Here is a 25,717-nt window from a genome sequence, read left to right as displayed (position 1 = left end):
CCTCCCAGACCAATCGGCAAATCTTCCATATCCACTCTAATACTATCTCTCCCCCATGCTTCATCATTTCACAACACTCCATCAATTCCTGGGGCTTTCCCCATTTTGATTTTCTTCATTGCTTCCACTACTTCCATCCTACTGATCTCTTCCTCCATTCTCACCTCCCTCCTTTTCCCAGCCATTCCCCAGCCACTTATACTCTCATTACATTCGTTCTCTCTGTTTGACAATTCCTTAAAGTGTTCTCTATCTGTTCACTTCTTCTCCCTTCACTAGCAATCTACCATTTTCATCTTTCACCCCCCTCCTAACTTCTGTATTTCCCTGTCTAACTCTCTTTACTTCTTTCCAGAATATTTTCTTACATTCCTCCCACTCTACACTCAAATTTCTCCCAAATTCCTCACCCACTCTCTTCTTACTCTTAAACATTTTTTCACCTCTCTCTTCCTCTCTACATATAACCGTCTTCCGTCTCTCAACTTCCTCCATGCCTCTGCTTCCCATCCACTCACTATATGCTTTCTTCTTTTGCACCACAGCTTGTCTCGCCTCTTGATTCCAGCATGCTGTTCCTTTCTTCCCCTTTCGTCTTCTCTTTATTCCACACACCACCTCACATGCTGCACTGTTTTCTTCTGTGTATATCTTGCACACATCTTCCACCTCCCCCATCTGCTCCAAATCACATTTACCCAGTCGCTCCTCCACTTCTTTCATATATTCTGCCTTGATTCCATCCTCTTGCAACCTTTCTACCTTCTTTGTATGGACTCCTTCCTCCTGTCCTTCAATTCTTCTATTCTTCCATTGCACTTGAACCTTGACTTTCACCACCGCCAAGAGGTGGTCAGAAAGTCTATTCCCCCAACCTCTGTATGTTCTTGCATCCATTACATTCTCATTCTCTCATCCACCTACACATAGTCAGTCATTGCCTTCCGTCCATTCAGTTCACCACCCACCCTTCTCATCATTCGCCACATATACCTGTGGATCATTTTGTGTCTAAAGAGGGTATTGGCTATCATCAACTCCCTCCCTGCACAAATGTCTACTAGAGCACTGCCATTCTCATCCACTTCTGCAGGCACACCCCACTCACCTGCTATGCCATCCACCTTCACATACCCTACTTTTCTATTCATATCATTAATCAAAAACACTCTCTCACTGCTTTCAAACTTTTCCATGCATGCTTCTATTTTTGCCCAGAACTCTTCTTTCACTCTGCTTGCACGATCTTGCGTCGACACAGGCACATACACAATCGCCCAACTCTGTAATCCTACTGCCAATCTTATCCACACAATCCTTGAATCAACTGATCCTTACTATCTTATATTCTCCTTCCATCTCTTGCACACAATACATACTCCCTCTTTTGCCCTCTCATTTTCACCTACTCCCGCGCATATACCCCATCCATACTCTCACTCTTTCACATTGTCACCCCTGCATTTAGTCTCAGTTAATCCACATATATCCACTTTTGTACCCTCAAGCACCTGGACAATCTCTCTTTCACCTCATCATTCGCACCCCTTACAAACATGTTGCAATCTGTACCATGTCCTCAGTTCGGTCCATGGTCGTCACCTGTTTGTCAGTCATGGTCCGAGGCTTATTTTCATCACCTGAATAAGGAGGTCTGGGTTTAGATTGAGTAAAATACTGTACCCAAGATAATCATAAAACCTCAGTGAGTTCAAATAATAAAACGAAATACTCTGTCTCAACTCACATTCTGGTGCCAGTCCTTTGCTGTTTTTAACTTTTTGGTGGAGTCTATGAGGTAGTCGACAAACTCTGAGAAGGTGGGCTGGGAGGCAGGCGATTTTTCTTCTTCCTCGTCTTCATCCTCCTCTTCTCCCTCTGTCTTCTCTTCTTCCTCGTTCTCATCCTTCTCTTCTCCCTCTGTTTTCATCTCTTGCACCCTGTACTTACTTATAATGGCTCCCTGCAGGTGTTCAAAGTAAGGTGTGAAGGGCAATGGTTTGGAACGTTCAATTTTGTCTCGATATGCCGATAGCAGCCTGTAGAATAGAACGTCTGATCAGGTTATTTGTAGAAAACCGTCACCAAGTAATCAAAATAATTATAAAAATTATGAGCCTATTAACCTAGAAGAACTAAGCTCACAGACGGTCAGTTATTAATATGTAGAAAATATAATGACAATGTCATCTGGGAGGATAACTACAATATGCATCCCAAAATTTTACTCAGACTTCTAGTTTTTATGCACCTAATGGTTGTTTTCATGTTCAGAATGTAGAAGGATGGCCATATATGAGGGAATCAGACAGCTCGTCAAAACTCGATGTGATTACTAACACAGACTGTGAGGTGGATGTAGTGGATGAGATAAATTGCTGTGCATCCAATGGTCGTAGTAAACACGGCTTCAGCATAATACTGAATCACTGTGGGAAGTGTTCAAAGCAGCTAGATGAAATTTAACTATTATAACTATATTACAGTATATTAACTTTGTTATATTAAAACTGATGAACGGATATCTTGTTAATCTCGTATGTAAGAAAGAAAGGACATGGCAAAGGTACAGGACAAAGAAACCCCGAAGAGAGTCATGAAAAGCAGATTGCGGAACAAGGTGGTTAACCTTCTAGAGCTAGTCTCACCCTCCTAAGGAGGGAATCCAAAGGTTGGCTACAGAGCTATAAGCTTTGCCACTGTGAGTCGATAGGCGAAGGTTGATACGTTAAGTACCTTCCCCAAAGAATCCCACGCACAGCAACCTCGGACTTTGCAGAGTTAAAGTAGTCAGGCGAACCAAGTTCGCGTTTCAGAAGAGATTCACTAGTCACTTTTGGGAGTATGTGAGAATGAAAACAGTTTAAACAGAGAACGGCTAAGTGTTAAATACGATAATGGGAACCTGATACTGTGTGACAGAGAAACTGATCAGACCCTGAACCGGGCCTTCGGTGGGGTATATTTCAAAGAGGACACCATCCAACAAATACTGGTATGAAGTGAAAAGATTTGAGGGAATTTTTATCTACAGCAGATTGTTCTTCACTATATTAAGAATAATTTCATTCGTACCAAATACTTGAACTCTGTGACTCAAATTCTTCCTGCTCCTTTTGGCGCCTTAGCAAAAACCTCTCTAACAACTTTACTTCATCATCCTTCCCTCCTCTTTTCTGATTTGATGGCTCTGTTGCTGTTTTTGCAATTGAAAAGGTAGAACTCTTTGCTCTGACTTTCTCCTCTAATTCCATCATAGACGATTCCGGTGTTGTTCCTCCATTTCTTCCCCGCTCTGACTTCCTCAAGACTGACGTTAAAATTCCTTCAGCCAATGTACTTTCTGTTCTCACTGGCCTCAATTGTGACAAGGCATACAGGCCTCATGGGGTCCCTCTTGTTGTTCTCAGGAACTGTGCTTCTGTGCTTACACCCCGCCAAGGTAAAGTATTTAGCCTCTGTCTGTCAACTGGTACCTTCCCTTCTTGATGGAAGTTTGCTCTCATTCGGACTGTCCCAAAGAACAATGGCCGTTTCCAGCCTTGTAACTATCGCCCAGTTGCTTTAACATCCTCTATTTCTTATTATTAAAATCTGTTCTTTTAAAAAGTTCAAACACCTTTCCTATCATAATATTCCTTCCGATCGCCAGTATTGGTTCTGCTAAGGACACTCCTCTGACGATCTTCTTACCTTTCTGTTAAAAACCTTGTCATCTTCCTTTTGGGACTTTTGTGAAAGCTTTGGCATTGTAGGCTATTTGGCATCTCAAAGCCTTCGACCGCGTCTTGAATATATATTTTTTTAATTTGTAAATAACCTATTATGGTTTCTGTTCTTCTATCTGTGCCTTCCTCACTAGTTTCGTTTCTGGGCGTTTTATAGTTGTTTCTTTAGACGACTACCGATCTTCTCCTACAGCTGTCAAGAGTGGTGTTCCTCAGGGTTCTATCCTGTCATCAACTCTCTTCCTTCTATTCATAAATGACCTTATAAGCTGCAGTCACTCATAACAGAAGGTGTAGGGAATTCAAAACATAAATACTGTGGGAATGGGATCGTGTGGTCGCTGGAGAGTTATGTTGTTGGTGTATGACTATGAAGGTATATTACATATTTAAAATGTAGTTGTGATTGATTCGATATATGATTTAAAGCAGTGTTTCGTGCAAAGCAGCTACCTTGCACCTCCACCCCAGACGCCAGTCCTCGCTCCCCATCCCTGACGTCAATAGCACTGTTACCAAACCGGAATGCCGCAAGTTACAAGGCCTCTCCAGTTGAGTGGGGGGGTGGTACTTTCTTTTAAAAGTGAGTGTACAGGACTCGTACATCTAATCCTATACACTCTTTCGCTGATGACGCCACCCTTCACCTGTTCATTCACTTTTCACAGTATCAATCACAGTTGTTACTTCAACAAACATGGCCTTAGGCTTTGGCACACATTATTTCTGACTGACTAATAAATCTGATTGAGGTAAAGTAACCCTGTTGTTTTTAATGCATCAGAAACTCAATTCTTACATCATTCTACCTGCCAAAATCTTCCACAGGAGTATCGTTTATCTTTCACCAATATATAATTCGATTCTCCATCATCTCTCAGTCTCGGGATGTTTCATGGAATGATTATATTACCTCTCGGAAGATCTGCTTCGAAGAGATTAAGTGTGCTAAGCCGACTTCGTGCTTTCTTTATCCCCGCACAGCTGACGATTTTATACGGGTGTTTTACTCGCCCCTGTATAGACTGCAACTCGCATGTGTGTGAGAGAGGGAGGGTTCCCCACATACTGCTCTTGTCAACATGGTGGAGTCAAAGGCTTTTCGTCACATTATCTCTCTTCTTCTTACTAGCTGTCTTCAACCTCTCTCTCATCGCCGCACTGCTGCATCTTTACCTCTTCTCTATCGTTACTACAATGGTCACTGGTCTTCTTAAGTGTCTGCCTGCATCCCTCCTCCATTACGGCGGGAACATAACCCGTCTGGCACACGTCTGGCAGCAAACTCAAATCCTTTTCTGTCCATCTCTCTGATGCATGAATTAACCGATACTCTCAGTCATTCATATATGCAACAGGTCAACTCTGGAACTGTCTTACTCTGTCTGCATGTCCTTCTACCAACGACCTCCAGTCTTTTAAGCGCGGAGAGTCCAGACATCTCGAAATGAACGGAATTTTAATTTGACTTTTTTTTTTTTTTTTTTTCGAGGAAACAGTTTTGCGGGCTTCTTGCCCTTTGTCTCTTCCTCCTTGCATAAGAAAACAGGCATCTATATGGCTGTATGGTTACCAAAGCACCATAGTACATAGTTTCCTGGGCTACATGAAACTGTTTGGCTTATCAGTCAGTACAGAATCACCTGACGATAGTACTACATAAAGTGAGTGAATGGTGCACCCCCAACTACAAAAGAATATAATAAAAACAGCCAATATTACCCATTTCTAGTAGCTACGTTGCATTAATATAAATATAAGAAAAAGTCAAAGCTTAACTTAGTGGCCATACATTACATTCTTAGACGAAGTGAAGCGATACAAAAGCAGGGTAGTAGTAGTGGTAGCTGTAACCCTAGATTCGCCTGAGAGTGAACTCATTAGACTGCAGGCTGAAGCTGCCCCCCACTCCTGCAGTTCCTCTTTCCGATAGGAAGGGAGAAATTGCTTTACTTAATGCTATCAGACTAATATGGCCACATCTTCTCTAAAATTTAATTCCAGCTAACAATGGAGAAAGGAAAGAAGCGTGAGAGTGTTATGACTGTTACCTACCGTCATGATCGGAACAACTCTTGGATTTTTATCTTAGCTAACACCAGACGAGTTTATTACTCTAAAACTGAATAAGTGTGAATGTTATGGAGCCTGCTGTATTAGCATTGTGGCTTATAACAGGGCCATATCCAGCGTTTTTTACAACTACGCTCGCTAAACAAGGGCAGGTGGTGTGTGTGTGTGTGTGTGTGTGTGTGTGTGTGTGTGTGTGTGTGTGTGTGTGTGTGTGTGTGTGTGTGTGTGTGTCTGTTAAAATAACTTCGTTTTTATCCAACTTTAACCGCATTTGGTGAAAGGATTTTGGGTCAACAAATGAGCAGCCATACCATATTCTTTTACAGAATAATAGGTCAGAGGCCAAGGTCACAGGGACAGGTCAAAGTTTAACCTAGCAAAGTAATTTCGATAGTTTTTATTCAGTTTAGATCAAACTTGGGGGAAAGACTGATGGTCAAAGGTCAAGGTCACAGGGCAAGGTCAAATTTCTAACCATGTGTCAATATGTGTGAAGAAAACAGTTCAAACAGTTTCGATCTGATTTGTCGATTTGATGGGTCGAAGATTAGCCAAGAGGTTGACCCATTGTTACTGAGAACAGCATGTCAAAGATTAAGGTCACATAGCAAGGTGAACTAAGTTTTTATCCGATTTAAACTAAACTTTGTGATGAGGAACGCTTTAGGGTAAGCCCAGGATAAATAGATTCGATTTTGAGTACAATCAGACAAAAGTTAAGTTCACAACGAAAAGTCAAAGACCGAAGTCAGAGTGCAATGTCAGCTTAAACAGTTCTGATCCGATTTTTCGAAATTTGGTGGAAGAACTATAGGTCAGGCAAGAATGAAGGGATGCAGTTTTGAGAACAATCAGTTAATGGTCAAGGTCAATGGGCATGGTCAAGATTCGACCCGTGTGTCCGTGTGTGAACAAAATACTTAAAACTGTGTTGGTCTGATTTGGATCTAGTTTGGTGGATGGGGGGAGAATCATCGAAAGGGTTGATCTATCGTTTTTAGAACAAGAGGTCAAAGATCAAGGTCAAACTGCATGGTCACCTTAAAGTATTTATCCAGATTAGGCCAAACTTTGTGAAAGGGTTAAGTCTCAGACAAGGATATGGACCACTGATTTGGAGACCATTCAGTCAAAAGCAAGGGTCACAGGGAACCATCACGTGTCAAAGTCACTGGGCAAAGTCAACCCAGAGAGTTTCGATTTGACTGAAACCAACTTGGCGAGAGGGTTAAGAATTGGGCAAAAAGGGAGTAACTTCATTTTTAGGGCAATCGGTCGAAGATCAAAGACACGGGACAAAGTCAAATATTTCGGCCCTCTCCATTTGGTGTGTGCGGGTTTTGCACATTCTGAGTCTCCTTCCTGTTTTGAGTGTTTATTTATATTTATCTACCTATCTATCTATCTATATCTATGTTTATCTATCTATCTATATAATTTGTGACACAGAAGACCAGTTCACGCCTCTTTCGTGGACACAGCACATAAAAATTACAGAAAGAAAATCAAGCTCTGTTAGGTAGAGCTGGGATTCCGAGGACTAGAATAGTGTATGACTGGACATGCTAGTGATAGTTCTCCCCTTTCCGTGTTTTCTCTTTCCTAGTTTTAAACAATGCAGCACCTCAGCCAACCTTTAGATGGGAAAAAGTCAGGATGTGGACGATGATGATTATATACTATTCGCCAGATCATTCCAAATACTGGCTATTCCTTGTCAGGCCCTCACTAAATCATAGTTCGTCATTCCTCTTCTTCCCGCTCCCCTTCCGCCTTCCATTCTTCTTAACACAATGGGTCAAAGATATTTCCCAAGTGGATGCCAACCCCCTTTCCCTACAGTCCTGGGTACACCCCTGCATGAAGCCCTTCCCATGAGCAAATGTCCCGTTTTTGCCTCTCTAATAACACTTTTATAACACTTAGAGCCTTGCTGACCTAGGCTCCTATCATTAATTAACACCTTCAGTCTAATGGCATATTAACTCAGCTTATTCCTGCTATCTCAGTTGAATGTATTCTGACTAGGAGCTATTAGTCAGAATACATTCGGCTGAGATAGCAGGAATGTATTCTGACACTGAAAGGGTTAGCTATAGACTCAATTATTCCCTGTGATGAAAAGGGACCTTCCCAACATACATAAAATCGTCTACTGGGAGCTGGAACATACGCCATCAGAGCGAGGGAATTAAAAGTAAGCGCGCGAAGGAGTCGACAAACCCCTAATTTATAACGTCAGTTTCATAATACCTGTGAGGACCGGAATTTTTGTTTTGACTTAATTGACATAACGCAATTAGCCTGTGTTTTAATACTGTCAATAAGTAAGTTTGTCTTCCACTTTGCAATTCCGTGTTTAACCTGTTCGTTTTATGTTTTGTTTGTGGTACCTCCACACAATTTCATTCCCTTTTGGTTGGACTCTTGGTACTGGAAAGGTAAGACATAGCCATCAATACTCACTTCACCACCAGAGATCCTTCCTCAGTGCTGACTACAGTCCTTTGTCGCTAGTATGAAATATCCTAAAATACGTCATTGTCGTCAAATGGTTAAAATATGGACTTGGGGACCGTATCATGAAAACTCAGTGCGCGTGGGTTTAAGCAGCCACAATTTCTGAGGGTCATATTTGGAATACTTATTATTTTTAAATGTGATCAGCCTGCATCCCGAATAACACGCTGTAGAAACGAACGACACAGGAAAGCCAGATATGTTCTATCACCATCCATTGCTCCATATACTGTCGTCGTCAAAATCTGCGGGGTTTTCCATACCTTCCCGATTTTGGTTATGACCTCTTCAATCCGGTGAAGTAATTTGTACTTCAGTCATGGTAACTATAGACTTATTTTCCAGTTTGGGGAATACGTCTTGCAGTAAGGGAAGTAATGAAGACTATATCTGACCATTGCAGATCGCAAAGTCTATCCTAAGATGTATAAAATTGTCTGGGGACAGCAAGAATTTAGTTTTTAAACAAGCACGGTATATACTATTGCGGCTAGGTGTTCCTTCCACCCTGATACCTCTAACCTGCAAAAATGGCAGCGTTGTACATATCTCATTAATATATCCAATACTGGCTGACAGCAGCAGTTATGCTGTTATATTCTGTCGGCATTCAAGTTCCGAGATCGTGTTCGACTGTACCACAGTTACGAGCTATAGACAGTAGGGTGGGAAGAAATACTTGGCCGCAATAGCACTCAGTTAAGTTAATGAGGTAAAAATACGGAACTGGGTGTCGCGTTACAAGAAAGAACACTCAAAGATTCTAACACCTGCAGCCACCAACTTGACAGTGGACCGAGTATTTGACTTTGCCCTGTAACACTGACATTCAACTGATTGCTCTTAACCCTTTAGCTCCCAGGGTTCCTGTATGAGGGATTGTGCTGGAAGGGTACGAAGCGTACTGCCCTCCGCCTATCGGCTCATGGTCGCGAAGCTCACAGGTCCCTGCCCCGAGGTTTCCTTCTTTATTAACTTTTGAAAGTGCCCAGGTCCGTCCTGTACAGAGGACACTGAGTGCAAGTGGGTTAAAATCAATTACTTCATTCATGGCTAACCCTTAACCATCTCACCAACTACTAGTCCAAATCGAATCAAAACTGTTTGATTTGACCTTGACCAGTGACCTTGATATTTGACCTAAGTGTTTTCAAATCAGTTATCTTCATCCTTGACTGACCCTCAGTACATCCACTGCTTGATTAATAAGTAATGAAAACTATCTGAGATATAGGGATGGAAGCTTCATCTTGCCCCGTGACCTTGATCTTTTACGGATTGTTCTGAAAATCGAATTCCATTATTTTTGCCCTATCCTGAACACTTCCACAGACTTTGCTTTAAATCGAATAAAAACTTAGGCTGGCCTTACCATGTGGCCTTGACCTTTGACCTGTTGTTTTCAGAAACTGTAGGTCAACCCCTTGGCTGACTCTCAACGCTTCCACCATGTTTGGTCCAAATTAGATCAAAATTATTTCATTTATTTTGATGACACATAGATACATGGTGGTAGATGATGGCGATCATCATCCATTCACGTGATATAGTGCTGCCTACCTCTTCCTTGCTCTTTCTCATGCCATACCTGTATCTGCCTTCCTCTCTTACTTCTTCCTCCCTTTCGTGTCACTCTTTACTAGACTTTTTTGCCCCTTCAAGTGGCTCTACACTGAGTGACAAGTCTACAAGTTTTCTGTTACCCAGGGAACCATTTACAACGCTGGGGGGTAACCATATAACCAGGTTACAAGGTGAAGTGGAGCGTGATATGATATTAGGTGGAGAGACGCAAATATGGCGTCCATTCATGAAACAAATTTCCACACTATTCCCTGTGCCTCGCTGTTGCAAGGTGTTCTGTCACCTGCAAGGGAACATCAGTTAACTGCACGAGACAGCCCTGCAGGGACAGTTGTCTGCCTGCGAATGATGAATCTGCTCGGCCACAGACTGGGGTTGATCAACAACAAAAACAACACACAGACACATGCGTCAAACTTTGACCTTGCCATGCTACCCTGATCTTCTGCTGATTTTTCTCAAAAATCACCTCCTTCTTTCTTGCTTTACTTTCAACCCTTCCACAATGTTTGGTCCACATCAAATAAAAACTTTTTAAATTGACCTTGGAAGAGCAAACTTTGACCCTGCCTTGTTACCATGACCTGCGACCTGTTGTTCTAAAAAAAAAAAAAAAAAAAAAAAAAAAAAAATCCCCCCTGACTTGCCCTGAATCCGTCAACCACATTTGGTTAAAACTGGATCAAAACAGTTTGAGTTATTTTATTACCCCCCCCTCCCCCACACACACAAAATGACAAATAGACATATGCTGGCAAGAACAGTATTCCTCAATCGCCCCGCGTGCGAGAGTGCAAAAGCGAAATATAGTTTGTGGACAAGCCTTATTATATATATATATATATATATCTCCCCTGGGGAAGGGGGGATAGAATACTTCCCCAGTATTCCCTGCTTGTCGTAAGAGGCGACTAAAAGGGACACTTTTATCTACATTCTTTTTGCTCTCTTTCTTTCCCTTGTACTTTGTCTGTCCAAACCCTCTGCATTTTACTTTCATTTAGTTAATTTCCTCTCTCCACTGTCTGGTTCCTGCGAGTCACTGGCATTGGCTCCAGGGTAAAATATTTTACTGCCTAAGAAATCTTAATGAACTCTGGTGACGAAGCAATGGCCCTCAGTTCCGTGCAGCCCTTAAGTGGGCAGGGGGTGCTAAGGATCCCACGGTGTAAAAATAAGTTCATAAATCCAAAAAGAACCTTAAGAATAGGAAACTGGAATGTTCGGACTCTCAATCAGGCTGGTAAAATGAAAGAACTTATTTCAGTGTTCAAGGAATACAAGATGGATATTTGTGCTCTTACAGAAACGAGGTTGCTTGGAGTTGATAAAATGAATTTGGAAGATGGTATTACTATGTTGGTTTCTGGTAGGAGTGATGGAAATCATTACCAAGGAGTAGGCTTACTGCTGAGTAGAGATGCTTGCGAGGCACTATGTGAGTTTGAACCAATTAATGAGCGCTTGCTTTATGCTCGCTTAAAATCTGACCATGGTAATATCAGTATGGTTGTAGGGTACGCTCCGACAAATGAGGCTGACGATGAAATGAAGGATGACTTTTATGAGAAGCTGCAGGATGTAGTGAATAGAGTGGCAAGACATGATGTGTTAGTTTGCATTGGTGATTTTAATGCGATTGTTGGCAGTAGTAGGGATGGCTTTGAAGATTGTATGGGTAAGGAGGGTGTTGGTATAAGAAACGAAAATGGGGTGCGACTTGCAAGCTTTTGTTTGGCAAATGACCTTATAATTGGTGGAACTATCTTTGAGCATAGAAAAATACATAAGACTACTTGGATTTCACCATGTGGTAAATATTGTAACCAGATTGACCACATTGCAATTAGCAGAAGGCATAGGAGTTATTTGCAAGATGTTTGCGTAAGGAGGGGGGCAGATATAGGTAGTGATCATCAACTTGTTGTGTCAAAGATTAAAATAAAACTTAAGAGAAACGTTAATGGTAATTGTACAGGAGGTAATAATTATGATTCTGATGAGCTGAGAAGTGATGAGAGCACGAGGGAAAAGTTTCGGTGCGAATGTAGAAACAGGTTTCTAGTCCTGCAGACTTTGATGGAATCTGAAGACAATGATATTAATCAAATGTGGAGAGAGATAAAAGAGGTTTTGCATGAGAGTACTAAGGTTACTATTAAGAAAAAGGGAAAAGCGAGAAGGAAAAAGTGGATGTCAGATGAAACATGGCATGCAATTCAGAAAGGGAAAGAAGCGAAGTTTAGAAGTGAAGAACAACATGTTGATGGCCAGGTAGTTGAAGTACTTAGAGCAAAGTACTGGAGTTTACATTCTGAAGTAAAAGACTCGTTAGACGTGATAAGAGGAGGCTGTATGATGAAAAGGCGACAGAGACAGAAATTAAATTAAGTAAAAATGACGGTCAGAGCACAAGAGCAGCGTATCAGGCCATAAAGGAGTTAACTGGGACTGAAAAGAGAAGGAAGGAAATACCTGTACGAGATAGAAATGGTAATTTGATGACTAAAGATTTAGATATAAAAGGAAGATGGAAAGAGCACTTTGAATCTGTTCTAAATAGACCAATCCCAGCTGAAGAGGACATTTTGCCAGCCGAGAGAGATTTGCAGATAGAAACAGGGGATATAACTTTGGAAGAGGTAGCAAAATCTATAAAGGAGTTAAAGAATTTTAAGGCTCCAGGTGAGGATGGAATATTCCCTGAAATGCTTAAGGTGGAAAATGACGAGTTGATGAATGCGCTTTTGAAACTTTTAATGTGGCTTGGGATAATGGTGGAATTCCAGAAGAGTGGAAAAATGGAGTGATTATAAAAATACCAAAAAAGGGAGATTTAAGTGTGTGTGGCAATTGGAGGGGGATAACTTTGACACCTGTAGTTGCGAAATTCTTTTCCAAAATCTTGTTGAACAGAATAGAGCCAGTTATTGATAAAATTTTAAGAGAAGAACAAGCGGGATTTAGAAAGGGTCGAGGTTGTAATGATCAGATTTTTATTGTAAGGCATCTAATGCAACAAGCTAATGAGATGAAAATGCCACTTAACATGTGTTTTGTGGATTTTGAAAAGGCGTCTGATAGTGTTTCACATGGAGCTATGTTGAAAATTATGAGATTCTATGGTATACCAGAAAAGTTTGTAAATATTATTAGAAGCCTGCATGAAGGTACTTTTTGTAAGGTAATGGTGGGTGGTTCTTTGAGTGATCCATTTCAAGTTAGGTCAGGAGTGATTCAAGGAGGATTTCTTTCGCCATTGTTGTTTGTTTTGGTTATGGATTATGTTATGAAAAAGGTTGTAAGGAGAACAGGTGCAGGAATTAACTGGAAAGAAAATAAGAAGCTGATGGATTTGGACTATGCTGATGATATTGTACTGATTTGCGGAAGTATTTACGAGATGCAGAGGGTGCTCGATTGTCTGGTGCAGGAAGGAGAAAAAGTGGGATTGGTAATAAATTGTGGAAAGACTGAAATTATTAATATGAACGTGGAGAACCAAATCGATTGTGTAATTGGGAATAATGTGGTGAAGAATGTAGAAAACTTTAAATATCTGGGAACGATTATATCATCTAATGGATCATTAAACAATGAAATTGAGGAGAGGATTAGACAGGCTTGGCGAGCTGTTGGAATGTTGAAATCTGTTTGGAATAATAATATGCTTTCGGTACATACTAAAGTGAAAATTTACAAGTCCATGGTTAGACCAATTTTAATTTATGGGCATGAGTCATGGTACAGTACAATTGCAACAGATCAGAAAGTATTAGGATTTGAGAATAAAATACTGAGAAGGATTCTTGGGGTAAAGTGGCAAGACAGAGTTACAAATGAAAGGGTAAGGGATATTACGAGAGTGGAACCAGTTAAGGAATATGTGAGACTGTCTCGCTGGAAGTGGCTGGGGCACATATACAGAAAAGAAGGTACTTTAATACAGGATGTGCCAGAGTGGATTGCTAGAGGAAGAAGAGGTAGAGGTAGGCCGAGGGAAACCTGGTTGAGGACAATGAAAAAAGAAGCAGGAGAGGAGTGTTGGTGGGACCTGAAGGAGATGGCAAGAGACAAATATTGGTGGAGAGAGTTCATTGAGGCCCTATGCATCCCGTGGGGTGCCACAGGAAATGATATATATATATATATATATATATATATATAATTTCTGAGGCAAGTGATGACGTTAGACCACGTCTAATTTTCATGTCACTGCTGACTACACTGTCATGTGCGGTGGAGGATGATCACATCTGATTATTCCCGTTGAATATTCGGAGTTTACCACACTCACTCATGTTTTAATGACACACGCGAGAAGAAGGCTTAGCTTCTTACTAATGCACATTGACAGCACGAAGGCAGATCATTTTTGCTAAGGTTCAGTCGTCCCCTACAATACGCCACGTAACAATTAGATTTACCTTCAGACCCTAAAACTAAACTGATGGGTAAGCAGAGTCATGAGTGAAGCAAATATCGTCCTAGAGTTTGACCGGCTCGAGACTCGATCTTCTTGCAGTTGAAAGCTGGTTACACTACCACTATACAACCCCCCCCCCCCCTTCTCCCTGGCATGAGAGTGACTGACTCAGAAAATGATGTCGCTCTACCACGAAGCTCAGTGAAAATTCAAACACTCGCCTCCACTTCTTACTGTGTTGTTTACTAAAACTTTCGCACATTCAGTTTTAATGGTAAGTACCTGGGAAAATGACTGGCCTGGCAAAAGGATACCGCACCACAAGAGTTGAAACGTAACGAAGTAAATTTACTTGAGTTCCGTACTTAAGTAAGTTTTGTCGGTATCTACTTTATAAAAAGTACAGGTGTTTATCAATACTTATATCATAATTCAGGTATGGTTTTCAAACACTTTTACTTTATTACATTTGAAAATTTTGATGAAAAGTATTCGTCACATTAAATTCCTGTAGTAGGGTTTGATTCTGTGGCCACTGGCTTGTGACTCGACATGGAACAATGCAAACATAGATGTTGACCAATCACTGTCACCCCTTTGGGTCTGAAAAACTCTCGTGCTTTCTTTTACATGCTTTTGTCTCGCCCCTCCCCCCCCTAACCACGCTTCCTTCCCATTAAACAAGCTCCACTAAGTCTCTCGCCTAATCATCATCATCCCACCTAATGAAGGAGTGAGATATAGGTGGGAAAAACATGAAAATGAATGATGCGATGGAGGGAGAACTAATAAGAGTACCGTATCCCCAGTGAAATGTGCCACACACTCATTCACTCGCTGTTCAAGACTCCAGAATCCTGACTCAGCCTCAGAGTCATGACTCTCCGGCCATTTTTGTTTTTTTAGTATCCTTCGTTTAGAAGTATGATTCACAGTACCTATTAGATAAAATTTAACCGACAGTTAAAAGTGGCCAGCCTCTGATGTGTACTCCTTCGTACATAATTATTTCATCCAACTAACTCGATCACCTGTCAGTTCTTTAACCTCAACTTTCATATCTCGCTTCCTAACACGGTCATTAATCATATCTATCCACCTTCTTCTTAGCCTACCACTCATCCTTCCATTATCAAACTCACTCTCAAGCACCTATTTCACCTCTCTATTCACATCCATTCTCTCACTATGACAGTAGCATCTAACCACACCCTTCTCCTTTGTTGTCAGAAGAAATCCTTACTTCACATCTCTCATGAAATCACATTATTTTTTACCTTACCCACTCGCCAGCGTTTCTCAATAATCCTGTATCCATTCGTCTTAATCCTGACTTCATACTCATACCACATCAAAGTCTCACATCCACCTCCTCCTCCTCCTCCTCCTCCTACTACTACTACTACTACTACTAGTGTTGTACTAGCAGCAGCAGTAGTAGTAGTAGTAGCAGTAGTAGTAGTAGTAGTAGTAGTAGTACCTACGAAGTTTTCATTAACTGCAGGCTGAAGTGGCCCTACTACAACAGTCCACTATCCCCCTTTCGAGGGATAGGGGGGGAGTTACAGGAACATTTATACAACAAGACATCTGCCTGGTTATATCAGTGTCATTGCATGAGTGCGTCCCTCTCCAGCACATATTTGGATGCTAAAACATCTTAATGCATGCCGCTATAAGTGTAGCTCTACAGCACCACTGCCGTTATTCTATATATATATATATATATATATATATATATATATATATATATATATATATACACACACACAAATAAATAGCGTTCAGCAACTTGCCAGCCACACCATACATGTTTAAACCTTTCCCAATATTTCTCTCTTTACCATGTCTCCTATTCCAGAACGATAATTGCCAAAAATACCTTATGGTCCTTTCCACATGCTTTCTCCACTATGTCTAACTGCAAATGCATGACCATCGCATTTTCTACCACTCTTAAATACATCCTGCTAGGCACTACTAAATAGTTGATGTATCCCATACCTTCTCTCTGATTATTCTTTCAAATACCTTTTCTACAACCAACAACAGCCTTATGCTGTATCAAGGTAATTTTTACACTCACTTCTATCACCTTTGTTCACATACAGATTGGTACAATTCCATTCATGCAAAAAAATATCTGCACTGCACTCTCTCTACTACATATAATCATCTCCACATAAAACTAATCAACACCTGATGGTTTCCTATTCTTCAACCGTTTCACAGCAGTCTTCACATTTCTGGTACCAGATAATTAACTAGATTAGAGGCTGGATGTGACTAAGAACTAGTAGATACAGTTTACTTTCAGTACTTGAGTACTTTAGGAACAAGATGCTTTATTACTTTAACCTGTGTAGATTTACATTATGATACTTTTATTTATAACCGGGTAAAATTTTGTAAAAGTAATGATACTTTAACCTAAGAATTAAAGCTGGATACTTTCAACAACTGTGTGCACCACAAGAAAACACAGTCAAGATTCAGACACACACCTCTTGTCCTTGCTTTGTTATAGCTAGTGATAGTCCTCAAGTATGCGCCTCCAGAAACGGTCAACAAAAACTGGGGACTAGCTCGTACCTTCGCACGCTCAGTTTTAATAATCCTTGCCTGAAATAATGACTGACCTGGTGAATGGATGCCGGACTACCAAGAAGCGCAGTGAAGATTCGAAAACCCGCTTCTTCTCTTTACTGTGTTGTGGCTCCGGGTACTCTTCGAACACTCGTCTGTGGCCTCCTCCATATTTGGGCTGCAAAATTAATAATAAGTAAAACAGTGACAAACGGTAACAATGAACCATATTCTAGATGGCGTTGAAGGCTTCGTACCTCTTCGTTAGCAATTTATTTTCCATTATAAACTTTAAGATTTTCTTGTATGCATGGTACACTTGGCTCCACTCCCGCGTTTACCACCCAGCGTGCCACTGCCGGCTCAGCCCAAGGTTTGAATTCCGAACCACGTGTGATTATGACTCGGACCACTCACTCCTGAGTGGGATGGAACAGGGGGTTGGGTTGAGAGAGAGGTAGGGGAGCCTCGTCAGCGACAGAGTAGTACTGTATTACTGGAGAAGCAGAGAATTATTGCAGTAGGCAGCTGACAGGTAATAAAGCTAAATGTAACCCTAGTGAGTTCTCTTCTGTTATTTAAGTCCACCAATACAGCAGTGCTACAAACCAAGGGATTAGTTTTATTATGCAAAATAAATAGACTTGAAGTAACATCAGAATTCACACGACGCCAAAAATTGACGATTACTTTTATATATGTGAGTCGTGTAGTAAGTCTTACCCAGCCGGTTACTAAGAAAGAGAGGGGCGAAAAATAAACAATCCTATACAGTCCTTGACCATTACCGTCGTGGCCGTGCTTTATGAAGGTAGACAGTTCTACTGTAGATGAGGATGATATTCCTAACTGAGGACGAGAAACATTCCTTTTATGGCTTTTGCAATGAATTAATATATATCTTGCCAGTACTGTAGCGTGAGCGTTCACACACCCCTACCAGCAGAATACACATTCATCCAGCTGTAGTTGTGTTGCCTGCTTTCTTCCCTCGCAGAGTCTGATACAATGTGTCTCCAAATAAGAGAATATGAGGGAATGACGTTCGCCTTTAAATATGATAAGCGTGTACCCAACGCAACTCAGTTATTGATGGATGAATTTATCTTGAAGAAGTGAAAATATCAATATATTAATAAATCAAACCTTCCACCAGCTGCTCAATGTTGAAAAATGTTAGAGGTTGACAATTTTTTTAGTTGGCACCAGTCGAGACCTTTTCTGATGAATCATTTTGTTTTATATATTACCAGAGGATAGTGTTTTGTAGTGGAGGAGACCCTCGAATACCCAGTGACCCCTCCGTCTCTTCTCCCCCACCCTGCCCTCCCTCACTCCATCCTCCTCCTCCTCTCCTGCCACCCCAGACTCCCTCTCGCTACTCTTCCTCTTTCCCACCTCATTCTCCCTCCCACCGTCACTAACATCATTCCCTGCGTTGCCGAAAGTCTGCTAATGCATGTAATTTTTTTTAATGTAAACGGGATCTGAAAAGTAATGCAAGTGGTACTCTGTATACAAATACAATCCATGATATATACAGCTGGACCTTTTAGTAGTTTGATAATGCCATCCTAGATTACTGTTTAGGCCAGACAATCAGACTCCTTCGCCCAGCAGTAGGTGGCCAGACATATTGGTTTTTGGGAAAGGACAGTTTTCAGTGATGAGAAAACTTTCTGTTCCACTAACCATACTCGTATTCACATGTGGCGGAAGAATGACACCAGGTAAGCGGGAACACCCATAACAATTATAACCTTAATAAAAGGCCGGAATAGAAATACCCTGTTGGAAGGATTTTCCCATAATGCTGTAAAGCCACATCGTTTTCTAGGTTTTAAAAATCCCAGTTAATACTAATGCATCTTCATTCCCTCACTGAGTTATTTCCTTCACGGAAGATAGCAAACTAACCTTCCTCAGTCTTGCATATCTAGGCCCCATTCATACTTGCACTTGATGCACATTATAGTCCTTTGAATTCCATCTCTACCTCTCCTTGCTGTCGTTCCATTTATCCTATCACTCTCTAATTCTTTCTGTCAGTTTCTGCCAAGTTTCTGCACTGGGCCACTTATGTCACTGAAATAAACCAAGGATCCATCTTTCTTGAAGGGTGGTGCAAACTCTTTTTCCCTATTTCTGTACCAAGAGAAAGTTATGTGTAGATGTAATAGCTTTTTATCTTTTAATCGGGACCCCAAGAGTTTTGCAGCATCTCTGGGGAGACAGAGGTCTCTTCCTAAATCATTAAGTTCATCCTGAGAAAATGTCTGTGGCTTATTGCTTGAACTCGTCGGAACACATTCTTCATCGCCTGCTGCAGCACTTTCATCCTCTGAGTGAGTTTCTACATAATCAAGACTATCGAGTAGAGTTAATCAGGTCCATGTGGTACAGGTCTTATTGCTGATGGAAGAATAGGATAAATATTTCCTTTCTTGGTCTTTTTATTGTATCCTTGAATTTTTGCGGGAACAAAAATAACAATCGTTACGATGATTTTTGGGCTCCTTTCACATCACCGGAATACCAAAAGCAAGAGCCTTCTTTTTACTTTTTTTCATTTGTCTTAGTTCCTCAAAACAAACAGAGCAGACACCGTGAGGGGCCCACTTTTTGTCCTGCTCGCCAAGTTTTATTCCAAAGTAGGCGTAATAAGCTTTTTTAACAAAATCTGATATGTTCTGTCTGTGTTTTTTCACAACAAATTTTCCATTCACTACAAATTTTCCACAAATGAAGCAAAAAAGATCAGGATTATTCACACAGCCTCTTGACGCCATCATATGATCGGTAACAGTACAATAAAATTTCAAGTTATCTGTAAAGGAAAAAAAAAATTCAATATCACTCCTTCTTCAGTGAAACACCACTATTTTCAATAAATATCACCGTGATAAAAAAAAAGAAAGAAAGAAAGAAAGAAACACTCCATTGAAAGTGATATACAAGTGCACTGGTCAACTGAGTCACACTAATTCACAAAATGTGGAATTACAAGGGACTAATAAGTTAAAAGATGATTTATTTTACAAAATTCATGCTTTTTGGAGTATGCCTTGATTCTCTGAACAATTGGCGGAGGACTTGGTTCATCACTTCCCAGAGCTTAAGAACCATTGCATATATTCACAGACCCAAGACCAATAGTTATTCTCGTAAAGGAATTTCGGATTAAGTTCTTACACATGAAAGTTCATGCTGACATTTTAACGTTGATTAATGCCTATGTATTTTAGTGTAATGAAACTAAAAAATGTTTTCACTCAGCTTCCCTCAGTAGCTACTGGCAGCTGCTGAAAAGGAAATGTGTGAAATCCAGTCATCCACATCACTCTTACACAGAAACATACCGTATTCGGAGAAAATTTTTGGAAAACTTCAGACACAATGAAATACTCTGACAATCGTGCTGAATTATTAAAAAGTGTTGAAGTTACACGAGACCACCTATGTATGAGTGTCAGCCTTTTCTTTCATGAACATTTTTGAAGAATAAGAAGAGAGCTAGACTCAATCAGGATCGTTTGGAGCACTGTTTAAAAGATGGTTCGGAAAGTTCTGAAGCTGTGAATTTGGAAAAGCTGGTCAGAACAGTTTGGCATCAAGGTTCTCATTGAAACAACAGACTAGAGAAGCAGATTTGGACATAATAAAGTTTGTTGTGACTAAGATTTTATATACATATGGGAAACAGTGCTTTCTAAACAGGATTTTTTACTTTAAAAATGAATTTTCCCCACAAAATGCATGACACAGTAAGCAGTATATTGTACAACGAGGGACGTGAGATTTTTTGTAACTGCTCTCAGAACTGTCTGGAAAATGCTGGGTGCTCATCCTATTCAAACGGTTTGGAACCCTGGATCATGACAATACTAGTATTCTTTTTCCTAATACTACGGTGCAAGTTTATATTCATCTGACAGTTAGTCAGTGAAGCCTAGGATAGTTCAGATTTAGGAGGCAAAAATATATGTGCCTGAGAAAGGAGCTTAACCCATGGAATCTAAGTCAAGTTTGTATTAATTTTATCTTGATGCTGAAAGATCCTTCGTACTGAAAGGGGTATATTAGTTATATAAATTTTTATCCTGTACTTCAAAAAGTCTATACTGAGTTCAATATAATAGTCAAGGAGAAAGTAAAAACAGAGATGTCCCGAGGATGACTGGACTAGGGAAAGCTCCCATGCCAAGAAGAATATTATGAGAACGATCCAGGGACAGTATATATACAGAGTGTTAAGTCATATCTACAAATAAACAAGTTTTAATAGCAACTACTTATTATCACGACTCTTTTTTTTTTTTCTTTTTTGGCCGTATTTGTCACCTTGATGTTCACTCTAGTATGGTCACAAATTGTTTGGTACCTGTATGAGTGCATATAAAAGTATAAACAGTCATCTTGTACACAGGTTAAGCTAAAAAGGGTTTATGAATACGATCGTGATGCTGACCAAGAACCTTAGGGAGCTGTGGCGGGCGTCGGTGAGCATTGGGTTGTCCTCATTGATGTGCTTCAGCCGCATGAAGTAAGTCATCCACGTGGTCGACCCAGCCTGCCGAGAAGACAGCAGCTTAGATTAATTCTTACTGACTAAACCAGTGCCATTAATCCCTTCGATCCAGGGCATCTTTTACTGCCGACCTTCATTCTGCCCTTGATGTTAGTCGTGTTTTCTTTTTTTCTTGTATTCTTTCATGTTTAATTGTGGCAGACACTTCTACCCTTCATAATTAACTGATTCCGACCAAACTTGGACACAATGATCAGCCTATGACCTACTGTAGTTGTGTCCACAAGGTTTTGGTTGCTAGGCAACTACTTGTTGCCTAACAATGACCGAAAACCCGGTTTTTTTCGTACTTTCCACGTTTTAAGCTGTAGAAGCATTACTGAGCACAGAAAGCTCTGACTTCTTTAGGCGTAATGTTGAGGTCATTCCCTATCGGAGGTCCCTAGCAACCAGTACCGGTTTTAAAAATGCCACCTTAGTTTCCCAACGGCTCAATGGAACTAAATGAAAGTTTTCATGCTTAAAGACACTGACTAGTACTACAACTTTCTAGCATACCCCTATGTGCTACAATGACCAGGTCAGGGGTCAAAGGTCATCAAATACAAAAATGGTGAAAATAGCTAAAATCAGACTATGCTCGCACGAAATGCTAAGGCTCCAAAGATTATTATGCCAGGGCCATGATTTTTGCATAGAATGTTGCACTGGTGCGCCTCCACACAAAAATGACATTTAGTGTCGAAACCCACTTCCAGACACTGGCAGCACCACTTAGAAGTTGTACCTCTGGTGGGCCATTCTGCGAATTTCAAGTTCCCTAGCTCCACAGTGGGTGGATGGAATCGAATGAAACTTTGCTCGCTTATAGACATTAATGAGTGCCACAAGTGTGCTTTGTACATGCACTGCTTGAATCCGCCAGGTCAGGGGTCAAAGGTCATCAAGTGCAGAAAATATGAAATATGCTAAAATTACAACCTTACTACCCCAGTATGATAAGGCTCCGAAGATTATTAAACCAGGGCCATGATTCTTGGGTGGAATGTTGCACTGGAGTACCTCCATATACAGATGACTGCTATAGTGTTCCTCCTCGTAACATAGGGTTTGGGTGGAGTCACCCCCTCCCTACACTATTGCCATGTTTCCTAACCCTACGATGTATAACGCCTGTGGTTTGTGTAGTAGGAATGATACATAAACATAACTCATACTAATATAACTGTAATGAAAGTGCTGACATGTATCAAGGAAGAATAAAACTATTCTGCATACTATATTATACGATAATAGAGAAACGTGGCATAAAAATTTGGCAGTGTTGCTCTAAAAATATTCTAATTATTATTTACTTCCCCAACACTTCTAACATTGCTAATTAATTTAGCAAGTATAATTGCAAGAAAATTTGAAGGGATAAAAGTGGGAAGAGGCGATCCTTTCATAATTAAAATAAATATATCAAACAGCTCTGGGGTGGCAGCACTCACGCGACACGTGTTTGTGTGTACGCTGTGGGAGGTCACCAACCCCCTACAGGATTTAGGCCTATTGGGGAAACCTCTATAAAAAAAACGCGCCGTGACTTTTACCTCAAGGGTGGTGCGGAAATAAAGTCAAAATTATAATCCATACATAAAAATGGAAGTAAAAAACCATGGATGACACATAACAAAATCTAGCGAGAGAGAGAGAGAGAGAGAGAGAGAGAGAAATAATAATAATAATAATAAAACTTTATTTCCACTAAACAGTGGGTATTCTTATACATTATACAGTAGTACAGCATACAGTATGAAAGTTCTATACACAATATAATACAAGTTGATACATATGGTGGAGAATAGTGACAGAGAGGTAAATGGTTTAAAAGGTGTGGGGACACTTAGGTTAAAAATAGATCAATTAAGGGATTTAGGAACGAAGGCAGTGGGAAGGATTAAGACAGATGGGATTGTAAGATTAGGGAGTTTGAGCAATAGGGTAGAATGTATGCTCTCAATAAAAGTATAGCAATTATCAACGGCTAATTATTATACAGGTGTTGATGGTGGGGGTCTATATTTATAGGAGGTGTTGGTGGTGGAGGTATAGCGGGTGTTGTTGATGGGGGTGTTGTTGGGGGTAGGGGTATAGGGGGTGTTGGTGGCAGGGGTATAGGGGGTATTAGAAAAACGGAGATCACAAGAGGGAAACAGTGTCAAGGTCATCGCTGATGGAGAGGTCAGCTCGGAAACGTGGCAACAGTGCAGGGAGGGGGTGACTCCACCAAAACCCTACGTTTCGATCTGTCAGACTATAGTGTCGAAACACTTCCGGTCCCTGACAGTGCTTGGTCCGCTTAGAGCTGGCCATCTTTGCCTACCAGCTTGTTTATTTATTCTTGCGACCTCCAAACGATTTTATTAACTTAAGGGACATTTCAGGTAGTAGCGGGGTAAATGATGGCTGTATGCAACCCTCCAGTTCTAATAGCCTTTTCCAAGGTCAATAAAATCGTCTGAATGAAGCAAAAATAAAGTGAAAGGCACGTCATCAAAGCAAAGTGGTAAAGACAAACATTCAGTTTTTGCTAAGTCCCAATCTTTCCCCACTCTACGTCACGCGTCGAGGTCATAAATAATCACCTATCCTCTGGTACCCCGTGCCTTAGGCTGGCTCCTTTATGCGCGGCAAATCACGCTGGAATAAGAGGGGCTGGGAAGGAGGGGCCAGAGGGAGAAGGGAAGGTGGGTGGGGGGACGAGTGATGGTACGAGGGGAGGGAGGGGAGATAGAGGAGGGAGAATGAAGTTCGAAGTGGTGGTCACATAATTTGTCTGTTTCCTGTCATTCATGGCATTATATACAGGAATTAATATTCGGTAGGAAATGTTGCATTACACCTTGTATAGCGGCGTCTGACAACAAGCTTTATACAGATGGTGAGGTCAAGGGCTGGCTCTTGAGAGAAGTATACTGACGTGACAGATCAAACATTAGTACGGAGCCAGATATTTGTGTTTATCCGTGTATTTTGACTTCGGACGCTGAGTGGAATCTGGATAGCTCTGACTTCTGTTGTGTTTATATAAGAAACGTCCTCTACCATTACATGTAATTAAATTTTGGAACTATATGTCATATGCAACCTTTGACACGGCTGTGACCAAAGCTAATATAATCATCCTTTCTCTATATATTCCCTCAATACGGTCATCGTCATGTCAGCCTTTTTATGACATCTCTATATGACAAGGCTATTTAAAATAACATTGCATAAAAGGTACAAAATTTGATGTCTGTGCACATGGGAGGATATAATAATATCTCTCATAATCTGGTAGCAGGAAAATGAAACACGATTCTATCCAAACCCCTAAAATATATCTGTCAATGTTTACCGACATGGTGAAGCCAAAGCAACCAGGAAAGCATTATTAAGTAGTCCAGTGGCCTCCTGCCTCAATAACCTCTTGCAGTTTTCGCGGCACCGAGGAAACATTATTGTTGATGGTTAGTTGGTTTCGTCTGAACAGCTCCCACTCGTCCTTGGTGTGCTGGAGGAGGCGGACCCGTGTCCTCTCGTTCTCTGTCTCCCACGCGTTGACAATAAATTTGGGCCCACACATCCTCGATGGCTCTGCACTGTTTGATCTGTCACATCAGTATATTTCTCTCATGAGCCAGTCCTTGGTATCACCACCTACCTACTTGTGATCTGACGCTGCTATACAAGATGTAATATAGCATTATCTACCGAATAATAATTCCTTTTTATCATGCCATGAATGAAAGAAAACAGACAAATAATGTGCCCACCACTTCGCATATCATTCTCCCTCCCCTTCCTACCCTCCCTCCCCTCCCCCACTCCACCCCTGCACCATCACTCGTCCCCCCACCCACCTTCCCTGCTCTCTCTGGCCCCTCCCTCTCAGACCCTCTTCCTCCAGTGTGACTTGCCGCGCATAAAGGGACCAGCCTGAGGCAAGGGGTACCGGAGGATAGGTGATTATTTATGACCACTACTGTACTGTACAAACGGGCTTAAGTACTGAAGACCCAGCTCAACCATGTCATGGCCGACACGGGAAAGAAAGGTTTTTTTAATTACCTAGAAAACCCCATTCTCTTCAAGTATGACAGAGGTTCAAGATGATAATGATGATGACTTAGAGCTAAAAAAAAAAAAAAAAAGAAAAAAAAAAGGAGTACGAAAAAAACGAACTTACTCCCTTAACCGATACTGCCAATACAATACAGTTATGTGATTTTTCAACCAGTGTTA

At 40.9% G+C, this 25,717-nt stretch overlaps 1 protein-coding gene across 1 annotated transcript in view; it reads right to left on the bottom strand.

Annotated features, from left to right (window-relative positions):
- The window catches only part of LOC145391422 (carbohydrate sulfotransferase 13-like), a 79,750-nt gene that overhangs the window by 14,769 nt on the left and 39,264 nt on the right, over window positions 1-25,717 (bottom strand). Inside the window, exons 4-7 of the mRNA XM_080266035.1 lie at window positions 21,386-21,487; window positions 16,971-17,095; window positions 1,940-2,039; window positions 1,748-1,852 (exon numbers count right to left, since the gene is read on the bottom strand). Coding sequence (XP_080122161.1) covers window positions 1,748-1,852; window positions 1,940-2,039; window positions 16,971-17,095; window positions 21,386-21,487 — 432 coding nt within the window. The remainder of the gene's footprint in view (window positions 1-1,747; window positions 1,853-1,939; window positions 2,040-16,970; window positions 17,096-21,385; window positions 21,488-25,717) is intronic.

Source organism: Coenobita brevimanus, chromosome 18 (assembly GCF_032717465.1).
Source record: "Coenobita brevimanus isolate Jiangsu-jjx chromosome 18, ASM3271746v2, whole genome shotgun sequence".
Lineage (NCBI taxonomy): Eukaryota > Metazoa > Arthropoda > Malacostraca > Decapoda > Coenobitidae > Coenobita > Coenobita brevimanus.
The sequence above is the reverse complement of the archived record's forward strand: the minus strand, read 5'-3'. Positions and strand labels throughout refer to the sequence as shown.